Source organism: Notolepis coatsorum (genome assembly GCF_963971535.1).
Source record: "Notolepis coatsorum genome assembly, chromosome: 15".
In the NCBI taxonomy this organism is placed as follows: Eukaryota; Metazoa; Chordata; class Actinopteri; order Aulopiformes; family Paralepididae; genus Notolepis; species Notolepis coatsorum.
Window position 1 is genome coordinate 75849474 of NC_140179.1, and position 25527 is coordinate 75875000.

At 41.8% G+C, this 25527-nt stretch overlaps 1 protein-coding gene across 1 annotated transcript; it reads right to left on the reverse strand.

The window, feature by feature from the left end:
- Nucleotides 1–420: 420 nt before the first annotated feature.
- LOC311241597 (endoplasmic reticulum-Golgi intermediate compartment protein 2-like) lies at nt 421–24890 on the reverse strand (the record flags this gene model as incomplete). The annotated part of the gene is made up of 13 exons (XM_084330471.1): nt 421–545; nt 730–809; nt 1059–1221; nt 2433–2530; nt 4935–5033; nt 5524–5579; nt 14123–14203; nt 20388–20489; nt 20799–20839; nt 21299–21366; nt 22522–22568; nt 22743–22851; nt 24785–24890. 13 exons carry the CDS (start codon nt 24888–24890, stop codon nt 471–473), a joined length of 1125 nt encoding a protein of 374 aa, XP_084186597.1. The 3' UTR covers nt 421–470.
- Between the last annotated feature and the right edge of the window lie 637 nt (nt 24891–25527).

Consider the following 25527-nt stretch of genomic DNA (forward strand, 5'->3'; position numbering starts at 1 on the left):
AGAGCAAATAGATGTGTTTTGAGGCGTGATTTGAACACCTGCAGAGTGGGGGCCTGCCTAACATGCAGTGGCAGCTCATTGCAGAGCGTTGGGGCTGCCACAGCGAAAGCACGGTCCCCCCTAAGCTTCAGCCTGGACTTGGGAACAGCCAAGAGGAGCTGGTCAGAGGACCCGAGGGACCTTGGGGGAACATAAGGTTCCAGCAGGTCCGAGAGGTAACCCGGTGCCAAGCCGTTCAAACATTTAAAAGCAAACAGTAAAACCAATCCTAAAACGCACAGGAAGCCAGTACACGGGAAATGTGCTCTCGCTTACGTGTTCCCATTAGCAGACGGGCAGCGGCGTTCTGAACTAGCTGCAAACGAGAGAGGGAGGCCTGACTGACGCCAACATATAAGGCATTACAATAGTCAAGGCGAGAGGTCATAAAAGCATGGATGACAGTTTCAAAAACACTACGGGACAGAGGGCTACTCCTCCTGAGGGGAGGCGTCTGCCAACAGAGGGGCGTGGTGATGGCTCATCTGGTCGTCTGGCTGCGCCACCTGGAAAGACAGGAGAGATGGGAGTAAATTCCACAGACGACACACGGCTGGTAGTTTCCATGACACTGGAGGGAAGCGGTACAGTGTGGAAAATGACACGGGAACACGGCACACAAGTCACACTCTGGTGTTCTGCAGGAAAAGCTGCTCACGGCATTAAGAGAGAAACAGTTCGGGTTCCTACCTCTCTTTGCCGATACGCTCCCAGTTTGAAGCGACAGCAGACGATGTCGAAACAGAAGCCAAGAAACCCATGGATTATGCCTTTGGAGAGAGAGAGAGCGAGAGAGAGAGAGAGAGAGAGAGAGAGGGGGGGGGGGGGGGGGGAGAGCGAGCAAAAGAGAGAGAGAGAGCGAGAGCGAGAGAGAGAGAGAAGGGAGAGAGAGCGAGAGAGAGAGACAGACACGTTTACAGATTTCTCTAGCGCCATACTCTGCAAGAGTTTCCGGGGTTTAATGGGTGGATTACATACAGTACATACACCCATCTCTCCGTGATCTCACCGTAACTCACCGGTGGTGGTGAATATGCCCCCGACGATGCCACACAGGCGCACCAGGAACTGCCAGAGTGGCATGTGCTGTTCACTGACGGTGACCATCAGAGAGCTGGTGTCGTACTTCACGAAGATCCCGGAGACACCGTGGCTCCCAGCCGCATGGTTAATCACACGCTCCTAAGAAACAAAAGGATGGTAGTTAAGATATAATTCATTTTCTTCCTCAGGTGTGGAAGAAATGTAACGTGTTTCTGTGTGTCAAAAGTGCATAGAATCAAGTCATATTGCTTTGATTTCTGATAAGTTTACACGTGGTCCTATCATTTTCTTATTGGTGGACATTCTCTCTCTGATGCCGATAATAATAATAATAAACTTTAAGAATAAACTTTATTTGTATAAAGTAAATAAATGAATAAATACAATTTATTATTATTATTATTATTATTTATTAATTTATAATAAATAATCATTTATTATTTTATTCTTTATTAAAATATAGATGTAATGTACTCCCATCTCCTGTCTTTATTTATTTTACATGAATAAATAAATAATTTCATACATGAATTACAGTAAAGGCGCTCCCATAGTCCAGCAGACTGTACACAGAGCAGACTCCGCGGATGTCCGCGCGTCAGATAATATGAGCTTCGCACCTGTGGGTCTGCTGTCCGCTGAGATCAAAGCTCAAAGAGCCGCGCGGACCTCCGCGGAGTCTGCTCTGTGTACAGTCTGCTGGACTATGGGAGCGCCTTAAGAAGTGAAATATACATAATGATAAAATAAAATGAGCATAAAATAGACAGAATAAAAGCAATGCAGAGAATAAGAAAAGGGGTAAAAGCAATGCATGTCTTTCTTCCCCATTAGATGGTCATAAAAAAAGCAGATAGCTTGGTATTGGCCCAATATTTGATACCAGCAGTGGCACCTGTATCAGTACACCCATAGATATATATATATATAAACACTAGATGGCTCAAGGCGGAGTCTTCCACGTAGTTCACCGGCGGCCATCTTGCTTGAGTGGACTACGGACTACTGATGATCTGCACAAACAAAAATACTCTTAACTTGCTGAAATCTTGACGGATTTACAAACGGTTTGGTTTATTACAAACGTTATTAACGTGGCTATGATTCTTGCTTGGAAGATAATTTTTTTTTCATATGAACGTCCACTATGCAGTATGATATCTACATCTCTTTAATTTAGAAAATTTAGCAAGCTATGGTTATTTCAATAGTACATCCACCATAGACATGCATGTTATGAGTGGGCGTGCTCCACCCACACAAGATGGGTCTCCGTTGGCCAGCAGCACGGGTGAGTCATCTAGTGATATATTTATGAGTACACGCCCCAGTATCCATTGCATACTGACCCGCTCAGTCACAGAAAACTGGTGTGTGTCTGCAGATATCTTCGAAGTGTGGAGTTTTGTAGGCACCACTGTTATGAAATACTGGAACATCTGGTTATCTGGAATAGCAACACAAAAGCAAAAGTATTTGACGAGAAAAAGGTATTCCAGTTTTTCAAAACATTTATTTTTAGAAAACATCGCTGTAATGTAAACAGCTGGTGCAGAATTCCAACTACATTTTTACATGTAGCTGATGCTTTTATCCAAAGCGACTTACAAGTTCTGTACGACAAGTCAGCAGGAAGGGTACAACTTGCTAATAATAATAATAATGCAGCTCAAAGTGCTTCACAACAGAGAAAAGACATAAAATGAGTGCAGACATATAAAATCACAGTTTTTCACATACTAACATCCCAACAGGCCACCTTGTTTATGGTTTTAAATAGACAATAATAAAAAGAGTAAGATGAAATAGACAGAGTAAAATAGTGCAATGCAATACAATTGTAGAATAGAATAGACATAAAATGAGCACATAAAGTGCAGACATATAAAATCATTGTTTTATTTTTTACAGTGCAATAAAATAGTTCTGGATTACTGTTTAACAGTTTGAAGTCATCTTTACCTGACAGTCTTCCCTCCTGTTTGATACCCACTTTGACCCTTCAAACCTCCCACTCAGGGCACAGTTCCCTCTCTCAGGGTGCAGTTCTAGGCCTGGGTCCTACACAGTTTTAAAGCCTGACAGGTACTAGGTACTAATATAGTACTAGGTAGTAATATAGGCATGATAGACTTATTTTTTTTGTCACAACTATTATCTTTGCAAAATACTGAATATATATATTTTTAGTTCTCTTAATTGATCTCAAGCTCTGCCCTCTGTTGTGTCCGACGGAAGTGACAGTTGTGATGGGAGGATCAAGAAAAGAGGGTTGGGTGTTCGAGATAGGTCAATATTAGAGAATAAGCTGTTGAAGACATCGGGGTACAGTAGCTTTGTGAACATGGGCCCTGGGGCCAGCAGCTCCCAGGCTGACTACGGACAAAGTGAGGGCAAGTGGGGACACAGAAGTGCTGAGGAAATGCCCATCAGCACAGTGAGGATACTGGCAAAAAAAAGAAAGGTTGACACTAGGGATGTCCGATATTATCGACCTACCGATATTGGCATTAACCCTTTGGGTGCCGTTAATGTAGTTCTACGTTAACGGCACCCAAAGGACGTTTTTCTCATGGTATTTCTTTTATTCGCTATTGCCATTCATAATTCAGCGGGGCACCTTGTGCATACTGTTCTGAAAGTGTCTGAGCTGGCAGACGGTCTTATACCGCCCTCTAACACCTTCGGCCGCTATTGCACTCCATTAGAAACGTTGTAGTTTCTTTTCTCTACCGAGCTGCGGCGTGGGGGCGGGTCCTAAACACTCCGGCAAAACAAGCGCTTGTAGGGATGGCTTGGACAACTGACCCCGCCCGCCCGTTCATGTGCAATGCCCAATAACGTCGGAGACAGGATCGCTGTGGATAACTGGAATGGCGATCAGATAATTGGATTATTTTTTTTTCATTACATCAGAGACCAGGTAAGGACTCTATATATCCAATATTGCGTTGATTTTTTTCTACCGCAATTGAAGCTGTCTGTGTGTGCTGTGTGTGGCTGTTTACCGTTGGGGGCAGGAGGGGGGGGGGGGGGGGAGCGCCGCGCTCCAGGGCCCATTTCATGTATGCACGAGGAGACATAATAATGATAATCCAGCGTTTATTTCAGGAAGATTCGATAATCAGGCGAAAAATGACAACGTGTTTAGTGGATTCCACTAAAACGCTATTTTCGCGTCTTTTTCCTGGAATTACTCAGAAGCACCCAAACTATATTCAAAACGGTATAAAACGGAAATGTACGGATGAAAAAATTATCTGTTTTTTGCACGTTGACTGGAAGCAACTCACTGACAATCGACGGTGTTATTAGACCCATAGCTATAATATAAAATATAGGTTTAGCTCTACAAACAAGGTGCGTGTTTACATGGGGTTAATGGACGGCAAGGCCAGATGCACTTCCCGGAAGGGGCGTGGCACTCAACGTGTGTAAAAGGAATATCGGAAATGATCGGTTTTCAAATTTCTTTCTTTTTACATTTATTTAAGCTTTATTTACCCAGGCAAGCAAGTAAGAACAAATTCTTATTTTATTTATTGTCAAAAGTATGCATAATGTTGTGTTAATTCCACAACAAGAGATATGTAATGTTAATTACCTGAGATTATTCCGTTTTTTGGGGGGGAAACCCCGCATATAACGGTATCGGTTGATATCGGTATCGGAAATTAAGAGTTGGACAATATCGGTATATCGGATAGCGGTAATAAAGCCAATATCGAACATCCCTAGTTGACACCAAAACGTAACACTCCCTAAAACGCAGTGTGGTAGAAAAACCATCCATCAGGTATTCCCCCTGGGTCCCCCACCCACTGCAGTGTCTGGCAGGAGCCGTGACTTACTGTTATTGGTGATTTTCTCTGTGCCATCCAGAGGATTGATGATCCCGGGGACCTCCTCTCCGAAAGACAAATGGTCTATCCGATGGGAGAAGTTGTACACTGCAATGGGAATGGACGAGATCCAGCTCAGATTCAAATCAAGGAAGTAGCAAAATCCTGATCCAATCCTCATGCAGTATGGAGTCAGCCTAGATTAAGTATATCCCTATAAAGTTATATATAAGGTTCACTGTAATCTTATATACATAGATATATATATATATATATATATATATATACACCTAACTAATTACATGTATATACAATATACTGTATAATTCCATGTATATTACAGGATATTAAAAAGGGGTAGGAATTTTTAAAAGTGTATACTTCTTCCTACTCCATTTTCAAACAGGGTAAACTATGATTTGTTTATCTGTTTCTCTTTTTGTTGTCATTTTTTTATTATCTTTTGTATATGTCAAATGAACAGATATATTTTTGTTTTTATACTTGTTCGAAAATAAAAGATCTTTCATTCATTCATTCATATAAATTGTGAAAAAGCTGTCCAATCGAGTCATTGGAAGCAAGGAAATACACATACTGTCATGGCTTACAAACGCTGCTATGTGGGCGTGGCCACGAGGATGGTGAATAGGCCTGAGAAAAAAGGTTAAAAGGTTAGTTTAGTTCCGTTTAAAAAAAAATTAAAATTAACCCTAGCCCTTTTTCTTATTTACAAATGATGTTGTCATGGGCGGCTAAGTGGCGCAGTGGGCAAGGCGCTCGCCACTAACGCAGGAGATGCTGGGTTAGAGCCCAGCTCTCGGCGTTGCTTCCGGCTTGGCCGGTCGTTCATACTAATACAATTGGCAGTGTTAGAGGGTGGGAAAGCCGGTGGGTGGGGATCGGACGTTGTGGACAGCGACTCCTACAGGTCGGTTGGTGCGCCTGTACAGCAGAATCAGGAAGTATCGGAGGCAGCGTGAGCCTCCCACGCGTTACTCCTCGCCACTGAGAGATCGTGCTGTGCAGGTGAAAAGATGAGACGGCTGCCTCCTCGAGTACCGGAGGGGACACATGATGCAAGGCTTCGTCCACATTGCAGCCGACCAGTGGGAGGCAGGGTCTAGCAACGTTCGAGACAGGGGAGGGGAGAATTGGATAATACGAAATTGGGATGGGAGAAAAAATAGAAAATGGGGAGAAAAGGTAGATTAAAAAATAAATAAATGATGTTGTCGATCGGTAGAGTATTTTACATTTACATTTAGTCATTTAGCTGACGCTTTTATCCAAAGCGACTTACAAATTGTGTACAAGAAGTCAGCAGGAGGGGTACACCTCTGGCGGCTAAGGGTAATTGTTCAGGGTTGTGACAGACATTTAAGCAATAATACACGAGAACCAATAGAATATCATGAATATTGCCACGGCCGTGATGCGCCCACAGCCACGAGAGCGAAGCTTGAGTGGCGTAGGCATCACAGAGTGGCAATATTCATGACATACCACGGGTTCGAGAGTATTATTGCTTTTATACAGCAAGTTGCACAGTCGGGAAACATATAGGATGAATACAGACAATTCTAGGGTATTTTATATCGATTTCAGTGAACTTAGCGTAGAAAAATAGTTCCTAAAGATGTCTCGTTGCTATCAACAAGCTTGGCAACACAAATTAATTACGTATTAGTCTAATTTAACGTACCCGTTAACTATAAACGAGTGGATAGATACATCTAACGGTATTCATAAAAACAGCATTATTAGACGTGCCAATCCAACGAAAGATGAGCTGGACGCACTGGAGAAAAGCCGCAATTAATCCTTCAACACTACCAAGTCGACAGCCTGGGCATTGAACTGGAACTGTCCGAGGTGCTGATGACTTTTTCCGACTTTCGCTTGTATTAGACTCCTCTATATCTATCCACTCGTTTATAGTTAACAGGTACGTTAAATCAAACTTAACGTTGTCCGCGGGTCATAGGTCATGTTGACAGTTTCCGTTTGATGAATGGCAGTTGAAACTTTCTACAACATTCTAAAGCCAGCGCAGTGGTATATTCATGGTGATTTAACCGTGAGTGTATCATGAATATACTCACGGTTTAGAACGCTCTCGACCAATCACAATGCGTGGTCGGACCTACCTGTTGTATAAATTAGCATAGTAGGTAGTAGTATAGACATAGTAGCAAAGTACATTATTTTATTATAAAAAAAAAATGTAATTCTCTTTTTTTTCTCCCTTCTTTTTCCGTTTTTCTCCCATCCCAATGTTAGTCGTTATGCCAATTCCCAATCCCCTTCCTGGTCATTGCACACTCTACCCCCTACCGTCGGTCTGGGAGGGCGGAGACTATCACATGCTTCCTCCGACACATGTGTAGCCAGCCCACAGCTTCTTTTCACCTGGCAGCGCGGACTCTCACTGAAAGAGTGTAACATGTGGAAGGGTCACACACTACCTCTCCCAGATCCTTCCCTCGCTGTGCAGGCGCCCCGACCGAACTGTAGGAGTCGCTGTTTACAACGACCAGGACCCACCCCACCGGCTTTCCCACCCGCTGACACTGCCAATTGTGTCAGTATGGACGGTCGACCAAGGTACCGCAGCTGGATTCGATCCCACTGTCTCTGCGGTGGTAGACAGACGCTTAGTCCGCTGCGCTACCCGGCCGCTCCATTTTTTAAAGAAAAAAATAATTATTTTGGATATTGATTTGAAGAGGTGTGTTTTTAGTTGATGGCAGGTTTCAGCTGTCCTGACTGCTGTGGGAAGTTAATTCCACTATCGTGGAGTGAGGACAGAGAATAGCCTGCTTCACTTTGATGACCCCCCCAGGATCCCGGATAGGAGTCGGTCTCAGCCCAATCCATCATGTGCTTCACACTGGAGACCCGCAGCTTGGGCTAGTTATCCACAAACTAATACAAAGTCAATGGGATCACGCTCCCGTCTGTACCAGCCCTGAAAACAATGCTGAAACCAGGGGTGTAAAAAGTACCCAGAAATTATACTTAAGTGAAAGTATGGGTACCGTCTCAAAATCTTACTCAAGTAAAAGTCAGAGTATCTGGCTAAAAACACACTTGAGTAAAAGTAAAAAAGTTTCTACTTTTAAATGTACTTAAGTACTAAAGAGCAAAAGAAAAAAAAATATATATCTGACTGTCTATTCTTCTGATAGCAGGTGTTTAATCAAAGATCCCCACTTTCTAGTCTTGCACAAGGACCAATCAGCATGGGTATGGGCAGGTTCATTTTCCATTGATGGGGATTTGATTGGCTGTTTTTAAATAAAGTTGCGGCCGCAGGATTAATAACGTAAGTTAGTTCGGCCAGAGAAACAAATATACTAATTAAAATAGTTGGATCTGCGAGATTTGTACTTTGTAGGTCTGCATTCTAAATGTAAAAAGTATGTTTTTTCCCCTGAAATATAATTGAGTAAAAGTACAAGTATACAAACCTAATAATACTTGAGTAAAGTACAAATCCCCAAAAACAGTACTTAAGTATTGTAACGAAGTACTACTCCACAGTGCGAGTAGATTTCAGCGTTGTTTTCAGGGCTTGTAAGGAGCATTAATTTGTGTATAACTAGCCGCAGCTGTGGGTTTATCCAGTATGAAGAACTCTACTGTTTGACAACATCCTTGCTAAGTAGGGATGTCCGATATTATCGGCCGATATTGGCATTCAAATGTGATATCGGAAAATATCAGTATCGGTTTTTAAATAGATTTTTTTTTTTTTTTTACATTTATTTAACCTTTATTTACCCAGGCAAGCAAGTAAGAACAAATTCTGATTTTATTTATCGTCAAAAGTATGCATAATGCTGTGTTAATTCCATGACAAAAGATATGTAATGTTAATTACCTGAAATTATTCCGTCTTTTGGGGGGGGAAACCCTGCATATATCGGTATCGGTTGATATCGGTATCGGAAATTAAGAGTTGGACAATATCGGTATATCGGTATCGGTAAAAAAGCCAATATCGAACATCCCTATTGCTAAGTAATAAATTGGCTAGGGTTACAAAATTGTGAACTAACCCTTTAAGGAGGGCTCATGACAAACATGTGCTGAACAAAAGAATAAACCTAATTATGCAATGTTTTCAAAGATTGTATAGAGTTACAGGCCATGTAAGGAACATATTCAACATATTATATTCATTAGAGAGAACTAAACCTTTTGGTTTTTTGATTTTTCAGTTCACATGACTTGGGATACGGATTTGCATTTGTTAGATGGTGGAGCCATCCTCGTTCCTAGTTTACAACAGTCCCCCAGCCCTGCACTGTCCTGGAGAATGGCAGGAATTCAAGTGATCTATTTCCTTATATGAACTGAAACTCGTTGAAATTGTTGCATGTTGGAGGTTTATTATTTTTTTGGTAACACTTTATATAACACACAGTTAAGATTTATATAGAGAGTTATATAGATAATGAACTAATCATGAACAAACCATTTATATACATTTGTAATTATTATTAAATCATTTATAACTATATTTGTATAACATTTACAAATGATTTATAACTCATTATCAACATTGTTTGTACTTGATTTGTTCATCATAATGTTATTTAATGTGTAGTAACACACTTGTAGATGCTTTGAAAAATGGATATGAAAAAATTTAAAAACTATAAATGCAATTTTATTAACACAAACAAAGCAACAAGCAACCAATAAACATTGTTTATAATGAAAAGAAAAAGAGTCTTGTTTGACAGGCCATATACATGTAACCTGGCTGGGGGACACTATGACCCAGGAGTATGTAGACTGTAGCGGGAGTCGCGTGAGACTTGAAAGTTCACAAACGAGTATACTTGCCAAGAACGTGTATACTCGTTATTGCCCGCCATGCGAATATCGCCAAAAATGAATTAACTCGTTTTTGGGATCGTTATTTCTTTTATTCGCTATATATATTCATAATTCATGGCTGCAGCCTCTGTAGACCCTGGTGAATGTGTCTGAGCTGGCAGACGGTCAACACCGCCCTCTACTGCCTTGCGGAGCTATTGCATTCCATTGGAAATGGGCTGGTGTGTTTTATGAGCCGATCTGAGCCGTGGGGACGAGGTTTAAATACTCAGGGTCTTACAACGACGGCATGGAATACTAACCCCGCCCGCCCGTTCAAGTGTAACGCTCGGTAATGTCGGGGACATGATCGCTGTGGATAACTGGAATGGCGATTAGATAATTGGATTCTTTTTTTTGCATTACATCAGATACCAGCAGTGGTGCAGTGGTGGTGCCACGCGGTACCACGCCGTCCCAGCAGTTTTCTGAGCAGAAGTACGTGCACAAAAATGTGTTCACAACTTTCACTCGACTCGTCGTCCGTGCACCAAGTACCCGGTACTCAGCTATCACCTAGTCTTTGCATAACAATGGCATAGCAATAATAACAAGAACGAGAAGTGCAAAACCAAAATACAAGCCCTGTACCAATTGGTGGGGGTTTGCTTGAGCTGTGGAGCTCTCACTATGTGACAAATGGTCCCGACTGGAAGGATGAGGCATTAAGTTGTGCTTCAGAAGGAAACTGTCCTCCTGTAAACTGTAAGTTACATTGTTAATTTAGTTTGTATTTACTTTTCTAGTTTAAGTTAATTCAATTAAAGAAATTGTAACTACAATATTGTATCTACAATTACATTTAAAACATTGTTTGTTTTTCAACCATATCTGTTGACAATATAATTTCTTTATATATTGAAGGCTACATCCTGCTACCTTTTTCAGCTTCTCTATTTCAAGGCAATATTTACAAAAACTAAACTAAAACTAGTAATTTCCTATACAAACATGTTTCCTACTATTTATGCATAATAATCATCTGTTCTGTGCGCACACGAGGGAACATGTATGCGCATGGCGTCATTTAAACAGCGTACAGGCAGTTCTGATATTACGACTGCACCACTGGATACCAGGTAAGGACTCCATATATAAAATCTGGCGTTGATCTGATATTTCTTTCTACCGCGATCAAAGCTATCTGTGTGTAGGTGTATGTGCTTATTACCGTTAGCTGCGGTGTGTGTGGGGGGGTGGGGGGGGGGGGGGGGTGGGGAGGCGCTTTCATGTATGTGGGGGGGGGGGGGCATTTCATGTATGCACGTGGAGATATAATAATGATAATCTAGCGTTGATTTCAGAATGATTCGATAATCAGCCGAAAAATTACAACATGATGACTGGATTACACTAAAATGCCTTTTTCTCGTCTTTCCCTGGAATTACTCAGAATCACCCAAACCATACCGACATTCAAAACGGTATAAAACGGAAATGTACGGATGAAAAAACAATCCGTTTTGAGGATGTTGACTGGAAGCAACTCACTGACGGGTGTATTAGACCCATAGCTATAATATAAGATATATTTTAAGCACTCGCAAATGTCACAGTCTAAAACTATATTGAGAAAAAAAAGGCTGGACATTGAATAAAGACCTGGCGCTGAAGGGGGATCAGCGCCCCCTGCTGCTGGCGGTCAATGTGTTAAAAGGATGGGGCAGCATGAATTCTTAAAAAGTTAAAAGTTCACAAATAATAAACAACCGATTAGACATTTGTTAATGATGATTAGTCTTCACTTTAGATTATTAGATATTTTAAGAATGTTTTACAAATCATTTGTTGAACATGGACAAATAAATGGAGGTATAGTCGTTTTTTTATATCCATTTTTCAAAGCATCTACAAATGTGTTACTACACATTAAATAACATTATTTAATGATAAACAAATCAAGTACAAACAATGTTGATAAAGAGTTATAAATAATTTGTAAATGTTATACAAATATAGTTATAAATGATTTAATAATCATTTACAAATGTATATAGATGGTTTGTTCATGATTAGTTCATTATCTTCAAATACCTTATAAATGTCTTATAACTTAGTGTTATTATAAAAGTGTTAAAAAAAATTTAGTAGTTGAGTCTAATTATTGAGTTGATTTTTCTTTATATTTAAATTTTACACACATTATTCCCACAGTAATGTCTTGAAGCTTATTTGCATGTATAGCTCAAAGACAAGAGTCATGCTCATAACCAACACCCTGGACCCCCTGCAATTTGCATATCGCCCCAACAGGTCCACGGGGGACGCCATATAGCCCATGTACTGCACACGGCAGCATCACACCTGGACAAGAGGCAGGGGAACTATGTGAGAATGCTATTTATTGACTACAGCTCAACATTCAATACCATAGTCCCCTCCAACAAGAGACCTGACTATGACCTCTGCCAGTGGGTCTTGGACTTCCTGACAGGAAGACCCCAGGTGGTGCGTGTCTCTACATTTCGTAGCTCCATTTCTGCAGACCCCTCTCTGATTGGTTGAACTCCATTTCTGCAGACCCCTCTCTGATTGGCCACTACGCCCATGTGACCGCGGCAGCGCGAGAGAGCTGCAGTGCGGAAATAGGCTGCATACTATTGCCATTCTCTGCGACAAACTCTAACCTTAACCAACTCCGAAACAGCACCTAAACTTAACCCTTCTAACCTTAACCAACTCCGAAACAATGCCTAACCTTAACCCTAACCTTAACCAACTCCGAAACAATGCCTAAACTTAACCATAACCTTAACCAACTCCGAAAGAATATTGCCATGCTCTAAGACAAACTCTAACCTTAACCAACTCCGAAACAGCGCCTAAACTTAACCCTTCTAACCTTAACCAACTCCAAAACAATGCCTAACCTTAACCCTAACCTTAACCAACTCCGAAAAACAATGCCTAAACTTAACCATAACCTTAACCAACTCCGAAAGAATATTGCCATGCTCTAAGACAAACTCTAACCTTAACCAACTCCGAAACAGCGCCTAAACTTAACCCTTCTAACCTTAACCAACTCCGAAACAATGCCTAACCTTAACCCTAACCAACTCCGAAACAATGCCTAAACTTAACATGCCTAAACTTAACCGGCGAAAGAATGCACGTTAAAAAAAAATAAAAAAATTGAAGGGAATTGAACTTGTCACCAACGCACCGCAGGATCCACAGCAAGGCGGCGAACCAGTTGAGCTAGTCGTCGACCTCGATAACCTTACGCGCACCTCCCTCGCGCACCTACCTCGCTTTTTATGATAATCAAATAAAGAGCTATTTTCCAAAACGCATTTTTTTAAAACGTTTGTAACTTCTTTTCAGAAATTACAGATATTTTGAAACTATTTAAGGCCAAAACATGTAAAAAGAAAATCTTAATTATTAATTTAATTTTTTTATTTAATTTTTTTTATATATCGGCCCTATCTTGATATCAAACCGATACCGATGTGTAAAAAAACGGCCATATCGGCCGATATTATATCGGCGGCCGATATATCGTGCATCACTAGCGAGTGCCATACCTTGCCATACCAAAATGACGCCCCTGGCTGTGGTGTCGGGAGAACAGCCTCTCCCTGAAAGTCAGCTAAACAAAAGAGATGATTGTGGATTTTAGGAGGTCGGGGGTCAGGGACTACAGCCCCCTCAGCATCGACGGGGCACCGGTCGAGAGAGTAAACAGTTTCAAGTACCTCAAGAGTTCACATATCTGAGGACTTGACATGGACCACACACATCGACAGTGTAGTCAAGAAGGCACAGCAGCGCCTCTACTTCCTTGAACTGCTGCGGTCAGGCAAGCACTACCGGAGTCTCACGGCCAGTACAGAGAGACTCGGAAGGAGCTTCTATCCCCAGGCCATCAGGATGCTCAACGACTATGTAACATCATCAACCCATCAACCCATCCATCTACACTCATTGCACACACATCCACATGCACACACTCACGTTAAACAAACACTCACTTTAGACACTTTAAAACTACATTATATTGATCTATTTATTAAAGAGATTTGCACTACATTCAAACCTCATTTGCACCTTGCCTTAAAAAAGTTTTTGTACCTCATTGTCTGCATTTGTACCTCATGGTCTGCATTTTGACTTCATTGTACTTAGATTGTACTTAGGTTGTACTTTAGTTTGTATATTGTATTGTATATTGTATAGTGTTATTCCTCTTTTACTTACTTTTTTACTGTATGAAGCACATTCTCAGGGGCTCATACAGAACCAAGCATTTCACCGTAATACGTGACAAATAAAAACAAACTTGAAACTTGAACTTTTCTTACTTTCCAACAGTGATATGGAAGTTTCCAGCCACTTTGTTCACATAGACGTGCCCATGGATCCTGCAGGCGCTGAGGGGCTCCCTGCAAACACACACACACGCGTACGCGTACACACACACACACACACACACACAACCTTTTTCAATAAATGGTAAATGGTGCATTTATATAGCGTTTTTATCCAAAATGGCAGATGCGACCATGTAAGATGCCAACCTGCTCATCAGGAGCAATTAGGGGTTAAGTGTCTTGCTCAAGGACACATCGACACGCTGCCCAGGAGGAGCGGGAATCGAACTGGGAACCCTCCGACTACCAGGTGACCAATCTACCTCCTGAGCTCACTGTCGCCCCTCAATAGCTGCAAATTCGATGAGCTACATGTAAGGGCTGGGCAATACAACAATATGTATCCGTTATCGTCTATTTGTGTTATTGTATTGGATTATTCATAAGCACATTTCATAACTGTTATGGTTAGATTTTCCACCCCAGCATCATGGGATGTTTTGATATTGTGAACCTCAATGCGCCATGTTTTATTTTATTTTTCATTATCTTTCTTCCCCTCTTTTTCCCAATTTTTTCTCCCATCCCACCCTTCCTGGTTGTTGCGTACTTTCCCCTACTGTTGGTCCGAGAGACCGGAGACTGTCACATGCTTTCCTCCGACGCATGTGCAGCCTGCCGGCAGGCCAGCCTGGCCGCACAGGTTCTCACCGGGGAGAGTGTAGCGTGTGGGAGGCCGCACTATCTCTCCCTAGTTCCTACCCTTGCTGAGCAGGCACCCCGACCAAACTGTAGGGGTCGCTGTCCACAACGCCCAGGACCCACCCTTCAGCTTTCCCACCCTCTAATACTGCCAATTGTATTAGTGTGAGCGACCAGCCAAGCTGATAGCAACGCCGGGAGCTGGATTTGAACAGGCGAATCCAGCGTCTCCGGTGTTGGTGACGAACGCAATCTCCGCTACGCCACCTGACCCCCCGTTTCAATGCGCCATGCAGTCATTTGTCCATCTGTAATGGAAAATATTAAAGGGACTAAACAATGAGCCGTTTACATTAATCATTCTGAGTCATTATTAATAATAGAAAGGTTTATTTCACCGTGGCCACAATGAAAGGACAGCTTACAGTCAGAGACAACATGTTAATACAGTAGCGTCTGGCCATAAACTGACTGTTTGTGTGAGTGTCATACTCCTATTAAGCAAACTAATCTTATGTACCAACTTGTCCTCTGTGGGATTCGTTTCTGTGCGCGATAGATTTCAGATGTGCGCGGGAGCGTTTTGCCATGTGCGCGCGCGCCTTAGAGGGAACATTGCTTGCAACCTCGATAATTATTTATCAATGTGGGAGGTTGGATATTGGCCTATAGTTGGTTAGTACATTATTTGGTTTTTCTTTTTTTTTTAAACTTTATTTTTTAGCGTTTATCGCTTTTCTGGTCAAGCATGACCGACAGAAACAGGTTGAAATGGGATGTAGAGCAGGGGAAGACATTCTGAGAAATGACGGCGGGCCCGGGAATCGAACTCGTGTCCCCCAGATCCGTGACGAGCACGGTTTTCCCCGACGCAGAAATAGCGCCGAGATATGCGGTGAGCTACGGGAGCTCCCCCATTATTTGGTTTTTCAATTAATTATCCCCAAAAATAGACTGTTGTTTTAGCTTTGTGGTCCCGAGCTAAACTCACCTTACCCCCCCCCTTATCTACCTTCTATATATATATTATTATTATAATAATAATCCCCCCTCTCCCTGCTCCAGTAGATTCTAAATCAATAAAAATTAATGAGAAAGAGAAAACGTTCTGTCGGTTTTCTCACTAAATCCTTTTACCAAGCATTGACACGGCGGCCATTTTGCTCTTATATTCTGCTCAGGTTGGGTCCCTTTCCCATTTTGGGTGGGAACAGGGTGGAAAGGAACCCAACCTGAACATGACATAAGAGCAAAATGGCCACCATGTGAATATGGTCTATAAGGCAGACCCAAATGCTTCGAAGCTTCAATCGCTGCCATGGTAAATCAATGCCAAAATGCTTTCTGTTTTTTTTTGGTTAATGCTTTTTTACCACTCCAAAGACTCCTACATCAGCATAAAGAATTGCTGATAGAAATAATAATACAACATTCATTTTGAAAAAAATTATTTCCTCAAACAAGGATATTTAATCATCATGAGACATTTCAGAAAACCTATCTATCCCACGTCTATACTTTCCGTAGCCGCATTTCTGGCAGACGCTCTCTGATTGGCCACTGTTGCCCAATCGCGTGACGAGATGTGTCTTTGCCAATTTCCGCATCGAACAGCCTGCAAACTACCTGGCGTTCTATCGCCATGCTCTAAGACAAACTCTAACCTTAACCAACTTCGAAAGAGTGCCTAAGCTTAACCGTCGAAAGAACTTGCCGTCACGCTCTAAGACAAACTCTAACCTTAACCAACTTCGAAAGAGTGCCTAAGCTTAACCAGTGTAGAAACAGGCGTCGGCCAATCAGAGAGCGTCTTGCCGGAAATGCGGCTACGGAAAGTGTAGACGCATCTATCCCATAGCTCTTTTACCTGGCTGCCACATTGAAACTTTGGACAGGAAGAACGAAGCTTTGATTATTCCACGACGATTACTACCGAAGCTTCAGAGCCCAAAAGATTTAAAAAATCGGCACAGCCCTAAGCAAGAGCTTCCAAATATGATGCATTAACTGGATTGTCTCAAACGTGACCTTCCATTCATTTTGTTCCTCATATCATCCAGCACTGGCTACATGAATGGATGAAATCAAGCAAATATTCATAAATGGTAAGGCAAACATACTGTGCTTCTCAGAAACTAAGCTCGACGATTCTGTAAAAGATCCAGAGATAGAGATTGAGAACTACTCAATAATCAGGAATGATAGGAACAAACATGGAGGTGGTGTCTGTATGTACATACACAAGGACACCAAATTCATCAACAGAAATGACCTGAATCATAAATCAATTGAAACTGTATGGGTGGAAATCCTATTCGAAAGGGCGAAATCCCTACTGGTTGGCACAGTCTACAGGCCGCCAGATCATAGTGGCTTTTATGATACAATGGATGGGTGTTTAGCTGGAGTTGAGGATGTAGACAAAATTCTTATTGGAGACTGGAACACGGATATGCAACGAAAAGATGCACCCGTCTTCAAGGCCTTCAGTAGGTTTTGTGATCTGCATGGCCTCAGCCAGCTAATCACCCAACCCACACGTGTATGTGAATCAACTCAGACTACCATTGACCTCATTCTGACCTCCGACAAGTCCAAGATCTCAAATAAAGGGGTTATAGCATGTGGGTTAAGTGATCATTATATGATATTCTGTACCCGAAAAAAACTAAAACAAAAGGCTGGCTGCCACAAAACAGTCACATCTAGAGACCTCAAAACCTACTCTAGCGAGGCCTTCAACCTTGAACTGGAGAGTCTGGACTGGTCAGATGAACTCAATGGTACACTGGTTGACGAAACATGGCTTGGTTTCAAAACCAAATTCTCAGCAATACTAAACGACATGGCCCCCCTAAGAACCACCAGGGTAAAAAATCGCGCTGAGCCGTGGATGCACTCCGAAATACTGGCCGCTATGAAAACCAGAGACAAAAAATGCTCTGAGTTTCGTAAAAGTCAGTCAAAGCTTACTAAAAGCACGAGCAGTGAACTCCAAGCCCACGTGACTGAACTCAAACTAGAAAGAAACAGACTAAGAAACGACGTAAACTCCATGATCAAAACTGCAAAAAAGAATTTCATCAATGACAAAACTGAGGAAAACAAAAACAAACCACGTGAACTTTGGAAATTACTCAATAATCAACTAGGATGCAGTAAAAAACTTAAAACCAGATTCTCAAACATAAACATAAAAACTGACAACACGCTCATCACAGACAAGCTGGATGTAGCCAATTACTTAAACATTTTCTTCACAAACATAGCCACAACACTGGTAAACAAACTACCCTCCCACTCAGGGCTTTATGGGGTAGAACACATAGTAGCTTTCTACAAAAACCTAGGGGTCCGCAAGGACAACTTCAAGCTGGAAACGGTAACAACAGATGAGGTACTCAATAAACTGAGCGCCCTCCAACCTAACAAGGCCACTGGCCATGACAACATCCCCTCCAAATTCCTCAGAGACTCAGCAGCCGCCATCACACCAATCATCACACACATAATAAACCTCTCCATAAAACAGGGACACGTCCCCAAGGACTTCAAAATTGCGAGGGTGACCCCTCTGCACAAAAAGGGCAGCAAATTAGACCCAGGCAACTACCGCCCTGTTTCTATTCTCACCTCCATCTCGAAAGTCATGGAAAAAATAGTCTACGAACAGGTCGAAAAGTACCTAGCGGAAAAAAATCTAATCTACGAATTCCAATCTGGCTTCAGAACATCCCACTCCACTGACACATGCCTTCTCTATTTGAATGACCACATCAAACAAGAGGTGGACGCAGGCAAATACTGCGGCATGGTCATGCTGGACCTACAAAAGGCCTTTGACACGGTCAATCACTCCATTCTGATTGACAAGCTAAAAGCAATTGGTTTTGATAGTCTATCAGTGAGCTGGATGCAATCCTACCTTGAGGGGAGGGAACAGATGGTGGAGGTAAACGGTACCCTATCCCCCCCCCTCACAGTGAGCTGTGGTGTTCCACAAGGAAGCATACTAGGACCGCTACTGTTCCTAATTTATGCAAATGACATGTCGTCAGCTTGTGACTGCAACTTGTTCCTGTTTGCGGACGACTCAGCCCTGCTGGTCTCTGACAAGAACAAGTTACAGGTTGAAAAAACCCTCAGCTCGGAACTAGGCAGAATCTGCATATGGCTCGCTGATAACAAACTATCATTACACATGGGCAAAACAGAGTCCATTCTCTTCGGTTCAAATAACAAACTCAGCAAGACCGACGGCTTCTCAGTTACAGTGGGTGACAATATTGTCACAAGGAAAGATGAAATTACCTACCTGGGGTCCATCCTAGAGGCTAATCTCTCCTGTGACAAAATGGCATCCAATGTAATAAAAAAAGTCAACCAACGAACTCGATTCTTGTACCGGATCTCCTCTCTGGTAAACAAGAACACCCTGAAGACTCTGGCAGGAGCACTCATTCAGGGGTACTACGACTATGCTTGCACCTCATGGTACCAAAGCACCTCAAAGGCGCTAAAAACAAAATTACAAACATCTCAAAACAAACTGGTCAGACTACTGCTTGACCTTACTCCTAGAACCCACCTCACCCCTGCCCACTTCGACAACCTAGGATGGCTTAGAGTAGACGACAGAGTACAACAACTTGCAATGGGCCTGGTCTACAAGATACACTACACGACCAAGGTACCCATGTACATGTCAAAATACTTCCCAAAGGTCAGTGAATACCACGATCACAACACCAGAGGGAGCTCCACAAATCATGTCAAACCCAGATTCGGCTCAAATAAGGGACTAAACACGTTTCGCAATTATGCCACATCAATGTGGAACGCCCTACCCAAAGCTGTAAAGGAATGTGGATCACTACCCACTTTCAAAACCTCTCTCAAGGGACACCTACGGGAGACTGCAATTCAACACTGGCCCCTGTAAATATCCTAACCCAATCATTCCAACCCCCTCCAATGTACAGTCATTTACCTAGTATGGTTTTGTCAATAGTTCAATGTACAATTGTGTTTGTTTGTACAGTGTCTCCTCCCCCCCCCCCCCTCAATGTACAGTGTTACTTGTTTATACAGTATGCCCCCCGCCCCCCCCCCCCCCCCAACCACCTCCAATGTAAATTACCCAGTATGGTTGTCAATATCCCAATGTACCCAACCCCCCCCACCCAACCTCCAATGTACAGTTTCTACGTCAAATGTATATACTCCCTTTTCTTGACTCCTTCTGTATCACAAACAGTACTGTATTTGCAAATCTGGTATGTCATAAATGTATAGATGTAGCAGTACTGACTATCTGTATGTCATGTATGTCATATATGTCTATATGAATTGAAAATGGGGGACCCTGATGGAAACAAGACAAACGTCTTTCTCAGGTCTGCATCCCCTTAACAATTGTATGTATTGAGCCGTACTGTATTGTACCCATTCTGCAATCTGTTAAATAAAGTTTTCATTCATTCATTCATTCACACGTCATCTGCATCAACTACTGTGGTTTATTATTATAATTTGTTTTACAGATGAAACTAACCGTGGGGGCAGGGCAGTGGGAGCTCCCTTCAGAACTGTTTTGTACAGGATCTCCTGGAGGGCGTGCTCTTCCCTCAGCTTGTTCTGGATGAGAAGCAATGTCCTGGAGACAACAAGGAACCACAACAAAAAAATATATATATATACAATTCAGTGGTTAAACTGTATATATATCCGGACAGGAGACTGTAACTGGAATGAGGTTAAGCAAGATTCCTTGACGACTGCCAAAAAGCATAAGGAATGAGTTACTTCAGGAATGAGTCTTTAGCTGCAGGAATCTATGCTATACGTTTATTTTTCACATTCTTGTTGCTCCTATAATCTGAAAGAGCTTTCTCTATATTTAAGCAACAGAAAGTCAATCCAAACAGTGTTATTTAGGTCTCCAAATAGTCTGATAAATTGTTACCTTTGCCACAGTCTCTGTTGTGCGGATAACTCGAAAATAACCTATCGTTGAGAGAAAAAAGGCAAAACAGTAATTGTAACCGGGGAAAAAACAGCAGCATCTCCGCGTTCTCAAAAGAAGACGCATTTGGATGTTCCTCTGATAATATAGATTACAGCTACTGCAAACGCTTGTTTACTTTCCCGACTGTTGTGTAAAGTCGGTTCTATACTTTACCAAGTTTGAAAACATTTCTTGAGTCTACGCATTACATACTAGGGTTTATTTCAATTCAGTTTCAATACAACATTTTAACAGATACCGCTGTTTATTGGCTGACGATGAAGGATTCATTTGTCTATATATAGGGCCTAATCTTCTCAACTCAAACGTTTTTCAATATTTTTATTAAAAGACACATTTAACTGTAGAGGAAATCCACCTCCTGAACTGATTGGAGTGTATTGGGAGGGTGAATTGAACCCAACCAACCTTGTTTATCAAGACAATCATCTACTCACAGGCTCATACTGAAGACCATTGGACGTGATCATGGTCTCAGCCAGGTCCAAAATGTCTGCTCCAACATCTGAAACCGCATATAATAAAGTCATGTTATTAAGCATACATGTCCCAATTTTTTTTATAATGTATATGCATAATAATGTACTTTGGCACTTCTTTTCTCCAGTTAGTGGTGGTACTATTAACGGTCCCATATTCTTTGACTGGTCTACTAACACTCAAACTGTGAAATAAGACAACCCAGTCAGATTTTGCACCCAGGCCATATTCAGAAAATGTGCCTTTAGATGAGTCGTTTGGACTTCTGTCTTTATGTGGATGTGACAAGAAAAAAGCTCATTGCAATGCGCGTCCTTGACTCACACGGACCATGTACACAAAAAGGGCGGCTTGCTCGTAAACGTTCTCTTTTCTACCTAAAGTTGAACCTAAAATGTGTTTCTGACTAAATTTTTTTTTTATCTACTTTTTCTCCCCATTTTCAATTTTTTCTCCCATCCCAATTTCGTATTATCCAATTCTACCCTCCCCTGTCTCGAACGTTGTTAGACCATGCCTCCCACTGGCCGGCTGCAATGTGGACCAGGTGTCCCCTCCGGTACACGAGGAGGCAGCCGTCGCATCTTTTCACCTGTACAGCGCGATCTCTCAGCGGCGAGGAGTAACACGTGGGAGGCTCACGCTGCCCTGATACTTCCTGATTCTGCTGTACAGGCGCACCAACCGACCTGTAGGAGTCGCTGTCCACAATGTCTGATCCCCACCCACCGGCTTTCCCACCTCCTAATACTGCCAATTGTATTAGTATGAACAACCAGCCAAGCCGGAAGCAACGCCGAGAGCTGGGCTCGAACCCAGCATATCCTGCGTTAGTGGCGAGCGCCTTGCCCACTGCGCCACTTAGCCGCCCCCTTCTGACTAAATTCTTAGTGGTAAGTTTCATATGATATTGCTGGATCTTGAGTCACATTTGATCTGCAATAATAATCTGTTATAATTATCAATTAACATATTTGTACGATCAAGGCGGATCGTTGCAGAAACAGCCTGTTGACAACAGGACAGAAACAGAAGGCTGCTAGAATGCTAAATCTGAGTGGTATTTTCAGCAAAAAACTGCAAAGACATGTTTAGGGGACCTCAGAGACCGATATTAACTTGTTGAAAAGGACTACAATATGGGACATTTAACATGATCTAGAGATAGTTGCACACTTACGTTGGCATTTCATGGCGACGGTAATGTCGATGTTTATCCTCAATTTACTGAAAGATCAAATAGGTAAGAGTTGTGGCCATTTCTACAATTATAATAACCAGAAAAACCTCTCCACAGAATGTACAGTTGAAAAATAAGAAATTAAAAAATAAATCACAATTAATTTAGAGGAAATGTTTTCAGTAATTGTGAATTGATATTAGCTTTGAACAAAAGCCTACCTGGAGAAATCCTTGTCCACCTCATATTCATATTTCATCCAAGTGTCCCGATAGACAAAAAACTCCAAGAAGGCCAGAAGGGCCATGGCACTAAATGCCAACAATGACACTGTGGACGAAAAAAGAGAGGCCAATATGAATTACGTCAGGTGCACTAAATTGTATTTAAAGGGGGAAAACCACCCACATTAAGAATTCCAATATGTTATTTCCATGGCTTAAGAAATCTCAATCAATATTTGTGAACATGAGCTACTCTCTCCCAAATCCAGAAACCAGAGAAGAAAGAATCATTCTTAAAGTCTTAAGAATATAAAGTCTGGAGCTGCTCCATAGACAAGACTGAGACTGTTTTTATACCTAACCCAAAGAAGCTTCAGTCTATATAGTAGTGGTCTCATTACCATTGGATGCTCTAGTCTCAGTATGACCATTACCATATTTCCCAGTCCATTATCTATTATACCTTTATACATGATGACATCACACTTTTGAATTTTAGCACTCAAGCTGTTGAATTTGGGAGAGATTTGTTTGTGTTCAATAATATTTTGGACTGTCTTAGACCATAGGAATAACACGTTTTTATGCCACAACAATGTGGAACACCCTACCCACAGCCGTAAAATAATGTGAATCCCTACCCTCCTCCAAAACTGCCCTCAAAGAGCACCTACAGGAGGCTGCAATTCGAAACTGGCCCCTTTAAATGTCCAACCCCCACCCCCACCCACCCAACCCCCTCTTAATGTACACAGTTTCCTCCCCCTCTAATGTATATTTTCTGTTAGGATCTCTGTTAAACAGTACTGTATATTTGTATATCTTGTATGTCATAAATGTAACAGTACTGTATATCTGTATGTCAGTGTACAGTGTCCCCCACCCACCCCTCCTACCCAACCCCCCCCCCCCCACTCCTACCCAACCCCCCCCCCCCCCCCCCCACCCACCCAACCACCTCCAATGTACAGCCCCCCCCCCCCCCCCACCTACCCAATCCAATGTACAGTTTCTACGGCAAATGTATATACTTTTTTTTTTCTGGGCTCTCTTTGTATCACAAACAGTACTGTATTTACAAATATGGTATGTCATAAATATATAGATGTAGCAGTACTGTCTATCTGTATGTCATGTATGTCATATATGTTACGATGAATTGAAAATGGGGGACCCTGATGTAAACAAGACGAAAGTCTTTCTCTGGTCTGCATCCCCTTAACAATTGTATGTATTGAGCTGTACTGTACTGTACCCATTCTGCAATCTGTTAATAAAGTTTTCAATCAATCAATCAATCAATGTGATGTATGTCATAAATGTCATGATATATGTATATCTGTATGTTGTGTATGTCATAAATGTCATTAATTATGGATTGAAATTGGGGGACCCTGATCCTGATGTAAACAAGTCGAAAGTCTTTCTTGTGTGTATTGAGCCGTACTGTATTGTACCCATTCTGCAATCTGTTAATAAAAATGTCAATCATCAATCAATCAAATGTATGAATTCTGAAATGTTGTAGTAAGGTACAGGGAACGCTGTCTGTGTCTTGATTGATTGATTGAAAAATGTTATTAACAGATTGCAGAATGGGTACAGTACAGTACAACTCAATACACACAATTGTTAAGAGAGAATAATGGGAGAAGTAGCCCAGTAGGGCACCCACTGACAGTCCAATGGTTAGAGAAGCAGGTTCCATGATCCCTCAATGAATACCATTGAGGTGCCCATGAGCAAGTCACTTAACCCCTTAAAACCCCAACTACACCAATGGAGCTGTCCAGTAGCCAACAGAAGACTTGTCTATATATATACTATACTATATGAATTGAAAATGGGGGACCCTGATGGAAACAAGACAAACGTCTTTCTCAGGTCTGCATCCCCTTAACAATTGTATGTATTGAGCCGTACTGTATTGTACCCATTCTGCAATCTGTTAAATAAAGTTTTCATTCATTCATTCATTCATTCATTCATTCATTCATTCATTCATTCATTCATTCATTCATTCATTCATTCCAACTCACCTGTCCCTCCCGAGGCCGACGTCTCAATGTAGCTCTCTGGGACTTTGGGAAAGGCATCGAATTCCCTCACCAAGTTCAGGGCTTTCTTCTTGGACAAACGTAACATTCCAACAACAGTAATAATAGGTTCAGCATCAACCCGATACAATGTTAATTGTTTGCATAGTGCATGCTGTGCGGTAACTATGACGACCTTGTCAAAAAAAACTATTTTTTTCTCGTCTAAAAATCATTGCAGGACATCCATAGCATTTCTGTCGAATACAGGAGCAGACGTGGCAAGCAATTTGTTACTGAAGAATGCATGATATTTTGCGAACCATAATAACATCATCCAAAATATAAACTGTTCTGTCCCTTCCGTGTTTTTGACAATCCATGGCGTCACGGCGTCGCAGCAGACCAGTGTGCGCCCCCTACCGGCCCTGCAGCGAATGGCACTGCCATTCGGTTATTTGCCACTAGGCGGGGCTCTAAGCTTTAAAAATGTTGCTCTTTGTTATAAGTTCAGAGCGGAACAATTCAGAGGAACAGAACATAATACAATATTATTTTCTTTCTATGAAGGTTTTTCTGTTTCTTGTTTTTGGTTTTGTTAACTTTCTTGTTACCACTTCATCCAATTGGACTTGCTTCCATTTTTTTTTTTTTTTATATCTTATTTGTTTTTTTCCTGTTGTTACTATACAAGATGCATTGATTATGTGTCATGATCCTGTTGTAATGACGCACACTTTTTTTGT